This window comes from Epinephelus lanceolatus, chromosome 4 (assembly GCF_041903045.1).
Source record: "Epinephelus lanceolatus isolate andai-2023 chromosome 4, ASM4190304v1, whole genome shotgun sequence".
Taxonomy (NCBI): Eukaryota; Metazoa; Chordata; class Actinopteri; order Perciformes; family Serranidae; genus Epinephelus; species Epinephelus lanceolatus.
Window position 1 is genome coordinate 36,828,508 of NC_135737.1, and position 13,065 is coordinate 36,841,572.

General features: G+C 39.4%; 1 protein-coding gene across 2 annotated transcripts in view; it reads left to right on the forward strand.

Annotated features, from left to right (window-relative positions):
• The first annotated feature begins 1,004 nt into the window (after window positions 1-1,004).
• Window positions 1,005-13,065, forward strand: part of LOC117260108 (mitochondrial intermediate peptidase-like) — a 41,561-nt gene continuing 29,500 nt past the window's right edge. Inside the window, exons 1-16 of one of the 2 annotated variants that reach the window (XM_033631998.2) lie at window positions 1,005-1,131; window positions 1,242-1,496; window positions 1,662-1,835; window positions 2,968-3,056; window positions 3,194-3,280; window positions 3,415-3,478; window positions 3,590-3,772; window positions 4,356-4,512; window positions 4,742-4,790; window positions 5,639-5,699; window positions 5,919-5,971; window positions 9,498-9,651; window positions 9,844-9,921; window positions 10,432-10,639; window positions 11,374-11,483; window positions 11,728-11,802. In XM_033631998.2, coding sequence (XP_033487889.1) covers window positions 1,350-1,496; window positions 1,662-1,835; window positions 2,968-3,056; window positions 3,194-3,280; window positions 3,415-3,478; window positions 3,590-3,772; window positions 4,356-4,512; window positions 4,742-4,790; window positions 5,639-5,699; window positions 5,919-5,971; window positions 9,498-9,651; window positions 9,844-9,921; window positions 10,432-10,639; window positions 11,374-11,483; window positions 11,728-11,802 — 1,689 coding nt within the window. In that variant the 5' untranslated portion in view covers window positions 1,005-1,131; window positions 1,242-1,349. Of the gene's footprint in view, window positions 1,497-1,661; window positions 1,836-2,967; window positions 3,057-3,193; window positions 3,281-3,414; window positions 3,479-3,589; window positions 3,773-4,355; window positions 4,513-4,741; window positions 4,791-5,638; window positions 5,700-5,918; window positions 5,972-9,497; window positions 9,652-9,843; window positions 9,922-10,431; window positions 10,640-11,373; window positions 11,484-11,727; window positions 11,803-13,065 lie in introns of both variants that reach the window. The other variant, XM_033631997.2, reaches the window with a different exon arrangement.

Below are 13,065 nucleotides of genomic sequence, written 5' to 3' on the forward strand. Positions count from 1 at the left end.
ATTTTTGCTTAATGTTTTTCGTACTACACCGATTTCACGGGAAAACTATTAACGCAATGTGGTTGTGGAGTGCAATGAATGAGTTATTCCTCATATTAATAAAGACATCATTTCAAGGTGGATTCTGTGTTTGACTTAATCTTATCTACTGACATCATGAGTACACAGAAAACTGCATCGGTCTTGCTCAGTGTATTGTTTTGGGGTGTAAATTTAACAGGCAGCAAGAGATGCAGTTATACATATGCATTATTTTGAAGGGGGCTTTATCCTGGCTCTCAGAGGTAATTAGATTTTGACACATAAACCAAGCTCAGGACAGGGGTATTGTATTTCTGCCTCCAAGGAATTTATGACTAGATTAAAAGGAACAATTCACTCTTTTGGGAAATATGCTGACAGGGATTAAGGTAGTTCAATAAGTAAATCAAATCATTTAAATAACATTTACTACTCTTATACTGAGTATATTTTAAGACTTTTATCTTTATTGTTATGTGTTATTGTACTCTAACTCATCATGTTTTATGGCCAAACGCCCATTGAGAAGTTAGGAGGAAATCCTGAAGGACAAAACAATTGATTCCTTTGTAGATAATTCACCAGCTTCCGGTGAAATAACAACTGAAACCAAACACCGTTTTGCTTTCTTTGTGTTATATGTTTATGATTTCTCATTACTATTTACTCCGTTGTTATCTGAATATGTTGAACAGTTAAAAGGCATTTTCATACAGCGTGTAAATATTCTAGTAAAAATTAGATTTAATGTATTTTGGTGCACGACATGAACCTGCTTTTATTGTGAAGGGGCTTCAAAACACAAGAACCCAACGTCGCTTTCGTGTGACGTCATCAAGTAACGGTTTTCGATAGCCCGTCGCACTTTCGACATATTTTGAAACGTACGGTTTTAAATTATTATTATTTTAAACATTAGAAATATGCAGCACAATCCCGAATAGTTTACAAAGTCCTCAAATCTTCTATTTACCATCAATATAACTGTTTAAAGTATATAATTATTTTTATTTTGTTTCACGAAAATATCGCCTGCTACAGTCCGTTAGATTCGCTTGGTAGCTAGTCAGTAAGCTAACATGTGAGCAGTTATGTCTGTAGGAATGACAGGTACGTCACTTTACACATGACAATAAATAATTAGCCTTCCCTGGAAAGAAATATTTGTAATGTTAACACTATTTACATAAGGTATTAACATTTCCGTGTTTTACAAACAGGCTAACATTGAAGTTAAAGTTTAGCATGTCCTCTGACAGCCTCTGTCAGCACTACAAGCTTCAGTAAGTTAACACTGGACATCAACAAGACAGCATATTCGATACATAATGTCTGCGTGTAAGAGGCTGCTTTACTTTGTAAAGCACCGGAGCTTATGGACGCACGTTCGGAGGAATGTCACAACATGGTCTCCTGTTGGAGCTGCCTTCAATGCCAGACCTCACAGGAGACTGAACGTCTTCGAGAAAAACGTGGTTTGTATTTGTCTAAAATGTGTTTGTTAAGATGCTGTTACTGCTACATGAATATACACAGCCTCAATGAAGTAATGCAAATAAAGTCTTTCATTTTCTGATTAAAAATGTGATGACATTCCCAGTCTGTGTATGTGTCTGTGTGTGTGTGACCTCTGGTTGCAGGGTTTGTTTGGGGTGCCAGAGCTGAGCTGTCCTGCAGGTTTCCAGGTGGTCACAGATGCAGCTCTGAAGAACACAGAGCGTCTGGTGGAAACAGCTTGTTCTTGTCCTCCGGGGGTTGAGACAGTAGAGACTTTTGACCAGCTCTCAGATGGTTTGTGTAAAGTGGCTGATCTGGTGAGTTCAACTCCCCAAATGTACTAAAACTTTGCAATATAAGTGACCTGTACACTTAATAATAATAGTGAGAGTATAGCACAGTTCACACAGCAAGTGCAACTCAAAGTGCTTTACATAATAAAATGAGAAAATACACATAAAAGACAGTATAAGATAGAGTAAATAAGATTCAAATACATAAACACACACTCACGCACACACATAAAAAAATACAAATTAGATCTGATACCAATTAATTAAATACAAGCTACAAAAATGCAAGTGTAAAAAGACTGGTTTTAAGATTTTGTTTGAAGCTGTCTACTGAATCAGAGAGTGACTGATGTGCTCTGGAAGGCTGTTCCAGAGACGAGGGCCAGTGATACAGAACGCAGCATCACCATACCTTTTAGTTCTACTTTGGAGGACATTTGATAGACCAAAGGTAGACAATCTGAGGGATCTGGAGGGAATGTATTTGACCAACATACCGGATAAATAGTCAGGAGCCAGTCCATAAAGAGATTTAAAAACCTAAAGTGTAATGTGTTGTTGATGTCTTGGTGAGGAGGTGTGTTGCTGCATTTTGGATCATCTGAAGTTTGCTTAAAGATTTCTTTGAAAGGCCTGAGAACAAGGCATTACAGTCATCAAGTCTGCCTGAGGTAAAAGCATGAACACGTTTTTTGATGTCTTCTTTAGATGCACATGGGCAATGTTTCTAAGATGGAAAAATGTCTCTCACTTGAGGTTCAAAACACAGGTCACAGTCAAAGATAACACCAAATTTCTTCATGCATTTTGCTCAGAGGGAGCTTTTGTAGATGACTATTAAATTGAAATTGCCTTTCTTTTGATCCAGTTATTAGAACTTCAGTTTTGTCCCTGTTTAGTTGCAAGAAATTTTGGGACATCCTGGTTTTTCAGTTGGGCTTGTATCATCTGAAGAGAATGAGATATACAGCTGAGTATCGTCAGTGTAGGAATGGAAATCAACTTCATGCTCTTTTATGATATTTCCCAGAGGCAAAATTTAACACTTGTTGCTTCTAAAACTGTGCTGCTACCTATGACTCGTTTATTGTGCATCTTATGCTTCGTATGTTATATGCAGAGCTGTAAGCCAACTGTCATTTTCCTCCTAATACAGGCAGATTTTGTTAAAGTAGCACATCCAGATCCAGCATTTCGCGAGGCTGCAGAGAAGACGTGCATAGAGATTGGCACAGTTGTGGAGAAGTAAGAGGCACCTTTTACGAAATCCTTTCAAAGCTGTACAGTGCTAGTACTAAAAGACATTTTTCTGCAAGCCTCATTTGAGACAGATCTTGAATTGCACATAAGAGATGTTCATGTTTGCTGGTTTTGTGTTTCAGGCTAAACACTAATGTTGAACTATGCAAGAGCCTAAAAATATTGCTTGACAACCCGGACGTTGTGGCTCAGCTGGACCCTGATACAAGGTAATTTTTACTGCCATCTTAGTCAGTATATGGATATAGGATTTATTGTGTTTTTCTCTCCATAATTATATCAATATCTATGTTAAAATTATCTTCAGTTGTGGCAAGTTATGGATTTATTTCTGCCTTTCCAGACGAGTGGCAGAGTTGTTCATGTTCGACTTTGAAATCAGTGGAATTCATCTCGATGACAAACTGGTGAGATGTTCATAAGTTATTTATAACACATAAAGATTTAATATATGTATACACCTCTCACCTCTGCAGTGTGATATATTTACTGATCTTGCTGCTGTTTTTTCTCCGCAGAGGAAGGAGGCAGTCGCCCTTCACGTGAAGCTGTTGGATCTAAACAACGAGTTCCTGGTTGGCTCTCACCTGCCTAACAGAATTGCGAGGTCTGCCATTCCTGAGCATCTACACGTACACTTTGCAAGTGAAGGAAGCTTCATACAAGTTGGGGGATTACATGCAGACTCCCCTGATGATTTGGTATGTCACTGGAACATTTCTCCCTTTTGCTCAGCAGGTGGCGCCATTGTCATATGTCAAATTATAGGACTGGCAGGTTCAAAATTTTAGCAGCCCATTCTGCCCTGAATGATAATAAAGTCTCTCTCAAAATGCTAAAAAAAAGGTGTTTGAGAGCATTTTTATTGATGGAATATTGGCTCCAGCCTCCTGGTAGCATTTGCTGAGCACTAAGCAGTTGCAGTACCTATAAAATCTGTCCAAATATTCTCTCTCTCAAAATGACTAACCTAAATTTTAGCAGTTTTTCTATCATAATATAATAGTAGCATTGCCAGTGTCTCTCATGAAGGAAGCTAAAAGCATCACCCAGACAAATATTACAGTAGGGACCAATATGACAGCAAGGCACAGTCAAGAGCACAGTCAAAGGCCCATGAAAAGGGACACTTTACATTAACATATCATGATCTGCAGGTAAGAGTAAATTGTCATCTCTTGATTTACCCTGAAACTCTCGATTAGCAGATTGTATTTTTCCTCTTCACGCTTGTTGATAAGTTTCTTTTTAAAAGCTTTGCTCTGTCCTCTTTTCCACTTGCAGGTGCGAGAAATTGCCTACAGAGTTTACCTTTACCCAAATTCAGATATAATGGAGTGTCTGGAAGAGCTGCTGAAATGCAGATTCAAACTGGCCAAACTGGTAGGCTACGACTCCTACGGACACAGAGCCCTGAAGGGAACAATGGCCAAAACACCAGGTTAATTTGTCTCTTTGCTTCAGCATGATTAGCATCAATATACGGTAATTAGTCAGTGCTTTAACTGAGTGGTTGTAATTAATACTTGAGAATTAGCTACACAATCATTCTAGATGAATCATTTTACGAGCTACAGAAATTATTTTTCTCTGCTGCTCTTTTTGTGCCGTTGGCAGCTTGTCTCAAATAGTTTTACATGTTGTAACTTTAATTTTATTGCCCTTTGCAGAGACGGTGATGAGCTTTCTTCAGCTGCTAACAGACAAACTGTCCGACAGGTACAGTCTGCTCTTGAAAGTGTTCAGTATTCTGTTAAGGGGTTCTTATCATGATCTGATTTTTGTTTTTTATGTTGTCTTTAAAGACTGTTGTGTCATTGAAGACTATTAAATCAGTGCTTGTTATAATAATAAGATGGTACATGATGCCCAGGAGTTTCCTGAAATGAGTGACCCATGGATTTATTTTCTCTGGGTGGTTGTGATCTGATTATTTCTTGTCACTTTTTGACTGTTCACATTCAGAGGGCCACAGACGTTTTGTGTTGTTAGCCTGTAGGGATGCACGATTTTGGATATTTTGCCAATATGTAACAACTAATTTGACCAATAACCATACCGATACATCCACTTTTTCCCCACCTAATTTTAGAGCTCTTGTAAGTGACGATTCTCAGACATCCAGGTCATCGTAATCATAAGTGCTGTATCGTAGACAACTGGACTTGCTTGAGTTTCAAGAAGATGTTTGCCTCTCATCCAAGAGGCTTCAGTTCAGTTCTGCTTTCATTGCTGACATTACCAATCTACCACCTCCATTGTTTTTTGCTGGCCTTAGTTTATTTATTTATTTCTTGTTTAAAGTAAATCTCGAGCATGGACTCCCTCCTTGTCACATTCCCTAGGCCTTTTTTTTAACATCGTGATCCCTCAAACAGTCCAAAAAGAAGCACATCAGTTGCACCTGACACTCTCCAGGGCCTGTCCAGGGTGTTTCCCTGCCTTCAGCCAAATGCATGCTGGGATAGGCTCTGACCCCTGAGCAGAGATAGGTGGCTAAAGACTGGAATGAACGCCTCAAGTCAGTTAGCTCTTAACTCTTTGTGCTTTCCTTTTTAATCTTACAGAACAGCCAAAGACTTTACGATGATGAGGAACATGAGGAAAAAACTCAACCCGCGTAATTCTGTGAGTCTCGTTTTTTCACACATTATTCACTTTCAAGATTGTTTTCTTGCAAATATTACACATTACCTTCGATTTCTGTGCAGTCAGGAAAGATTTAAAGTGATGTGCGGGTTAACATAACTTATTTTCATTTTATTTTAGACTGATAATTCAGTTTTATCTATTTTAGTGTAATTTGTTTGATATGACCTGTAAATAAAACACTCCTGGTGCTTTCAGGAGCTCATGCCATGGGATCATCCGTACCTCAGTGGTGTCCTGCGTGCTGAAAGGTGAGTAGATGTTATCCTCTCTCTTATTTTTCAGCCTGCTGTAACTTGATAAAGTCATCTCGATCAGTATCTCTGCAATTTTTTTTTAGATGTTTGTAATTCCATATTTCACCAAGGTGTAAGTTATTACTGGGTCTCAGCTCATCCTCAGGTGTCAGACTTTACAAAAGGTGTTAAGGGAGAAGCATGGGAGTTGTCTGAATGTTCTCTGCAACTCTTTTCTCATCCAAGACAATATGATCTGGTGTAATCTCCTGCCTCAGCCTGTTATTGTTTTTTAGAGTGTGTTGGATCACTTTGGGGAGAGTTTGTGTTCAGGCCCTGAATCACAGTGTGTGTTAGGTCCCAGCATTATATGACCATTAGGTTCCAGTGTATTTTACAGCCTCTGAAAAACATTTGAATGTCACATTTGACATGTGGCTACATTACTGTGGTCAAACTGTTGCTTTTAGACATGAAGACTACACTTTATTTTCATTTGTTGTCTTGTTTTAATGGTGTTTTTGCTCGTTGCCTAATTTAATTTCTCTTTCCTTCCATCTGAATTTGAAGAATCTTGTTCGCTTTAGTAGTCGTAATAGTAGTAATTGGTAAATATAAATAGCATGTATTTTTTGGGCCATAAAATTTGTATTTGTTACGTATCTGTATTTCTCCATCATTGTCACATAATGTGACAATAAAGCTGTATTTAGAGGGCACATGTTGTCTAGCAACACAATGCTGCTCAGGAATTGTTGACTTGTAAACTGTATTGCCAGCAAAGTGAAAGCCAACTGCTTGGTGCTTCACCTCGCACAATATATGTTTTTTGGCACTGTGTCTGCAATAATAATGATAATGCATTTTATTTATAGGTGCCTTTCAAAGCACTCAAGGACACCTTATAAGACACAGTTAAAAAACAAGCAGCAATGCATCCATAGATCATAAAGTCAAACAATGTGGTTATATACAATGATAAGTTAATAAAATGACTTGACAAAAATCACGGTTACAAAAATGTGCTATAAATTCATCATCATAAAGTCATCATCAGTGCAAAATTAGTAGCTTCCTCTTGGATGTGTGCTGCTTACAGTCTGGCACTTGGTCGCTACCTTTTTATTAAGTCCCAGCCTCACCTGCACACTCTGCCCAGGAACGTCCTCAATGCGAATATGTATTTCCTGGGATAGCAAAGGCATGATGTGCCTTATTCCCCTGCTGATTGGCTAGTAGTCGTTGCCTTTGTTGCTTGGGTTGGTTAAGGTTGGGGTAAGAACGTCAGGGTAAGCCAATCAGAGGCAGAGTAAAGGGGGTTATACCTACATTACACTATTTCAATTTCAATTTTATTTACACAGCCCAATATCACAAATCACAATTTGCCTCAGAGGGCTTAACAGCATACGACATCTCTCTGTCTACTTTGGACCCTCAGTGGATAAGGAAAAACTAGGGAACACAAATTTGCCTGCTGGACGCAACAAAATAAGACGAAAATAAGAACATACAAGCAGAGGGTAGGGCGTGTGCAGATAAATACACCGCCGCACACTTGTAGTGGGTCATGAGAGATGATTTAGAGCAGTGGTTCCCAACTGGTGGGTCACAGTTCAAAAATGGGCCACAGGTCCATTCTGAATGGACCACAAGTGACTCGCAAATGTGTCAAGTTTGTAAAAAAAAACACTTTATTTTGATACAGTGAATATCTGGCACAGAGCTTTTATTTTGAAGTGCTGTTTCCTGCTGTAGAGTGAGCTACTCAACAGAGACAGCAAACTAGCTTGAGACATGGTCAAACTCAAGTATAACACTGAATATTTTAAACTGTGTGGACCTCGAACTGATGACTAAGGAGAAATCTGGACCCCATGGCTGGAACGATTGGGAACCACTGATTTAGAGAGATTACTTTTGTTTGTCCTGCATATTATACCTTTAAACAGCTGATCTGAGGGATTTTATAACTTTGCTTAATGTGGACATTCACATCTCCAGTGACTGACGATGGAGCTGAAACAGTTCAATTAACCGGTCGTTAATTAAGGAAATAACTGTATGAATGTTAAACATTCGCAGCTGTTGAGGCTATTTTCTGTTTTTGTTAATCCAAAACCTTTTTGATTGTTCTCTGGACGAGAGCAGAGAATGGAAGACGTGGAAAAAATAATCAGTCTGGTCATTGTTTTTTAATTCAATAAAAATTGTTAGTTGCTGCACTTACCAACAGCTGCTTTTTATGTCGTAACAGTTTCAAGCTGTTTTCATCTTGTTACCGGAACACTTGTTTTCATGCCTTTTATTGGACAGATCCATGAGAGAGATAACAGGAAATGAGGGAAGGGCGCGATGGGGAGCAACATGCAGCAGAAGTCCCGGCGCCTTGTTTCTGAAACTTACTTAAACAGTAATCATCTTTGGCATTCAGCGGCTCAGTCTTAAAAAAATCAAGCTGATATATTCTAAGTTAAGCGATTAGCCCCTTTGAGTGTCTCCAACTTTTATAGATATCTCTGCTCTTAATGAACTTCACTTTTCCTTCCCAGCACTCTTCAGAGACTAGTAACATGTCGGGCCAAATGTTCCAGAGAAGTTTTAAATAAATCTTTATTGCAGACATTATGGATCCCTCATGTGTCCTTTTGACTCAAGCGACCACCAGATTCTGTGTGCGTGTGTTTCACCATGTGTTGGTGACTGTTCCCAAGGCTGCTGAGGAGATGTGGATCTGTTTGCTTGTCCTCGTCTCCGTCATGCTAGTCTTCTCCTGTTTGTGGTTTTGGGCTCTGCTAGTTGGCAGGAGCCTCCTAAAGAAATGTAGGATGCAGTCTGATTGCATTAAAAAGCGGTTTCCCCCGAGCTGCTTCTGTTTTCTGCTACACAGAAGTTTACACATGCACACACACACACACACACACACACACACACGCAGCCAACAGCTCTCGCACAAAAACACCAGTTGCTATCTTGTGCTTTTTCTCTCAATCACTCACTCAATCATGCTCACTTTATCTCTGCTTTTCCATCATTTGAACTGGAAACTGTTCAAACCATATTGAAATGAGGTACAGATTGTGTGTGTGGTAAACAGAGTCGTGCTCAGCAGCAGTCTGTTATTCATCACTGATAATACACTCGATGTGGTGTTCAAGCTAAACAAGCGTTTTGGTTTGGTGGTCTTTATCTAAAGTGCCTCACAGCAGCATGAATGCAGCCATTTTAAGCATGGGTGGCCCTGCACTCGCTTTCAGCTCTGGCAGTCTTGCGGCTTTGTCCTACCAGTTGATATCACAGTCGTGTAACGGTCTGGGGAGTTTTAGCTAGACTGCTCTTGAGCCTGCAAGGCGACGTGCAGGATTATGTGGTCAATTGAAATAGTGGTGTCACTGGAATGCTTTTATTTATCCTGTCCTGTAAATAAATGTGTGTGAATCTGCTGTAAGAGGAGCCGTCTCCAGACACGTGGTAATCTTCAGTCATGTAACGCTTTAAATAATAAAATCCTTTGTTCTGGTTTATGTTTTGCTCATGGCAGGTACAACATCGAGCCCAGTCTGTACAGTCCATATTTGTCTCTGGGCGCCTGTATGGAGGGTTTGAACAACTTGTTCTCTCAGCTATACGGTGTGTGTCTCATGTCCGAACACCCCAGTGCTGGAGAGGTGTGGAGCGAGGATGTCCGCAAACTGGTAAATCTTACTAACAGTGCAAAATGTCTGGGATAGTTTTTGATATGTTGAAGTCTGTTTCATGTCCCACATTAAACCAAAAAAGTTCTTTTACTATGTGGTATTAAACGTCTGCATTTCAAAGATCAAAGTTTTACACCACTGTGTGTGTGTGTTTAATGTGTCTTCGTGTCTGTGTGCGTGTGTTCCCAGGCTGTGGTACATGAGACGGAGGGATTACTGGGATATATCTACTGTGACTTTTTCCACCGACAGGATAAACCTCATCAGGTGTGCATACACACGCTCAGCTACATCATTTTTGCTGTTTTTTCATGTTAATTTCTCCTTTGAAAAGAGGGCTGTCCATATTTTAAGACCTTGTTAGTGTTGTTTATTTTAAACTGCAGACTTTTTACTTTCCAGATTAGCTTTCAGATCAAATATTCTCTATTGGCATAAAATAAGTAAGCACATGTTACTGACACGCTGCAGTATGGAACCTTGAAAATGACGAGATGTAGTAAAAGGTTACCAGACGAGTCAAAAATATAAAAGAATACTTCAATAAATCTTATTGTTAAACAATTTAAAGAGTGAAAAACATGTAAAACTTCGGACTTAAATGTCCCAAATAGTAGATTTAAAGAAAAAAAGGCCTCTAATCAGTGTAATATACTTGTAGTTGCGATCAGTGACATGCACTTATCTTGTTTTCTTAATTAAATCAGTGGCAACATCTACGTTATGGTTTTTCTCTATCAATCTCACCTTCCTTTCCCCGACTTCCTCATCCACCAGGACTGTCACTTCACCATCCGTGGTGGCCGCTGGTGCCAGGAAACGGGTCAGTACCAGCTTCCTGTTGTGGTGCTGATGCTGAGTCTGCCCCACCCGACCAAGAACGCCCCCACCCTGCTGACGCCGGGCATGATGGAGAACCTCTTCCATGAGATGGGACATGCCATGCACTCTATGTTAGGACGTACTCGCTACCAGCATGTGACAGGTGAGGTTTGAGCACAGACTGGATACTGCACTTTGCATCTATATAGAAACTACAAATAACTAAGTGGGGCATAATGAAGGATCGTACACGTGTATCATTCAGGAAGTGCTATTTAACCAGGCAGAGGATTTAGCACTGTATCTTTAAATAATGGCTGTGCACTCTCCAAATGTCACACAGTAGAATTATGTAGCTAGATATGGAGCTGTAGGTTATTCTTTACAGCGTGGCAAATTGAAAATGGGGGGTAATCTGATTTTTAAGTGTGAGCCCTGAGGAGAGCTTTAGATTATTCTTGGCTACCAAAGTCATCATCCAATACTGTTTCCCTTGTCAGATAAAGTTGATGGATATCTTCTCCAGTAATTCAAGCTCCCAAAAGTATTTATTTTACACAAATAACAGTATCCATTAACTCAGCTGGAGGCTGTTTCCTCCGTAAAACCATGTTTACACCTGTTTAGACATGCTGCTTAAATTACAATTGTGTCTGAAAGCTCACAACAGTTGCATTACGAGTAACTCAATGCTGTCTTTTTCACTCCTCTAAATCTCCTTTTATATCAGATGTTGTGTTTGATATTACATTAAAATATCTGTGGATGGTTAAAATGTCGTACAGCACTGAGCACACTGCAGTTGTGTGTCACATCAGCTCTTGTCTGGTTGTGCCAGACCATGCTTTGTTTTAATTTTGGGGTATTTATATCTAAGCTCTGACGTCTCTCCTCCAGGAACCAGATGTGCGACTGACTTCGCTGAAGTCCCGTCCATCCTCATGGAGTACTTTGCCACGGATTATAGAGTCATCAGCCAGTTTGCACGCCATTATGAAACAGGACAGGTACACCTAAACCCTCAGAATTAAGACCAATGTAAAGCACTGTGAAAAACTGTGAATCTTTGCAGATAGACATTTTCCAAAACATTGTAATTATAGTTATATTAACATTTTAATGTCTTAATTTAGCTGTGATGTTATAAGTTAAGATGATGTTATGCCAGTGATGACACTGATTTAAAAAAGTCGGACTTGGGTGAGATGAAACTGATGTGTCATGTCTGTGTCTGTGTCATTGTGTTCTCAGCCTCTGCCTGAGAGTATGGTGTCCCGCCTGTCTGAGTCGAAGAAGGTGTGTGGAGCAGCAGACACCCAGCTGCAGGTACAATGACCAACCTCACACACATTGCTCACAATTATCCATCTCAATTATCTATCATCTAAAAGGATGTTTCTCTTTTACAAGAAGACATCGCCGCAGGTAAACGAGTGTTATCTGATGAACAATCCTTCAATTACAAAAGCCTCCAGTCCTTTAATGTGGATCCAGCCTCTTGTTGTTGAAAAGGGTTACACAAGCTTCTTATTAACTCAGTGTTCGTGAAACCAACACTGAGTTTGTCAGATGTTACTGGTTAAATGAATTTGAATTTATTGAAAGGATAACCCCTTGAGATGTAGCATCTCATTTTCAAGGGGGTCCCCAGACACAAATACAGAAAAAAACTGCATAACATAATAAACATACACTACAAATACACAGATACAAACATCAGATGATTTAACCATATCACACTTTTTTCCTTTGTCAAAGGCTGCTGGTTGGGGTAATCTGTCTTTTAGCTGGTTTAACGGACAAGTTTTACACAGTCCTAAACTGCTTTAGATTTGTTATTGATGGTAAATAAAGAAATTCTGGCTCTGCAGTGATGATGAATGTATTTCCCCCCTTTTTATATGCAGACCTCTACCACTGCAGAGCAGCACTGGGCTCGATTTATCTTATTCTAATATTAAAGAAGACCTATTATGCTTTTGAGTTTCTTCTAGAACATGTTTACATGCTTTAATGTTCAAAAAACACTTTATTATCCTTACACTGTCTGTGCTGGAGCACCTGTAAACTCCCTCTGTCTGAGATGCTCCTTTTAGCACCTGTGTCTTTAAGCCTCTCTGCTGAAAAAACCCAGTCTGCTCTGATTCATTCGTTCATTCATTCATTCAAATTTTTATTTAAGACTCGGGAAATCAATTGAGGGAGAAACACGTATTCAGTGATGCTGTGCATGAACAAAGACATTAAAACAATCAGTAAGCAAACAAAGAACCATCATGCATATCAATTAAAACAAATGAAATCATTCAAAACAACAATAACAATAAATGAGCTCTAAAAGCATTTAGACTCAATTAAAACAAGATCAGAAATAAGGCACGTAAACCGCCATAATGGTGGCAGAGTGTCCAAGTTTAAGGTCTGCAAATAAAAGTCTGCACAACTGGACATGTTCGAGAAGAAATATGAGCTGAAATCAGGGGGAAATTAACATCATCAGCAACCAAGATGACACATGTAGGCCAGGTAACGTAAACACTTACAGTCGCGTGTGTGGAGCTGATGACGCCACGAAGAACTCCATCACGA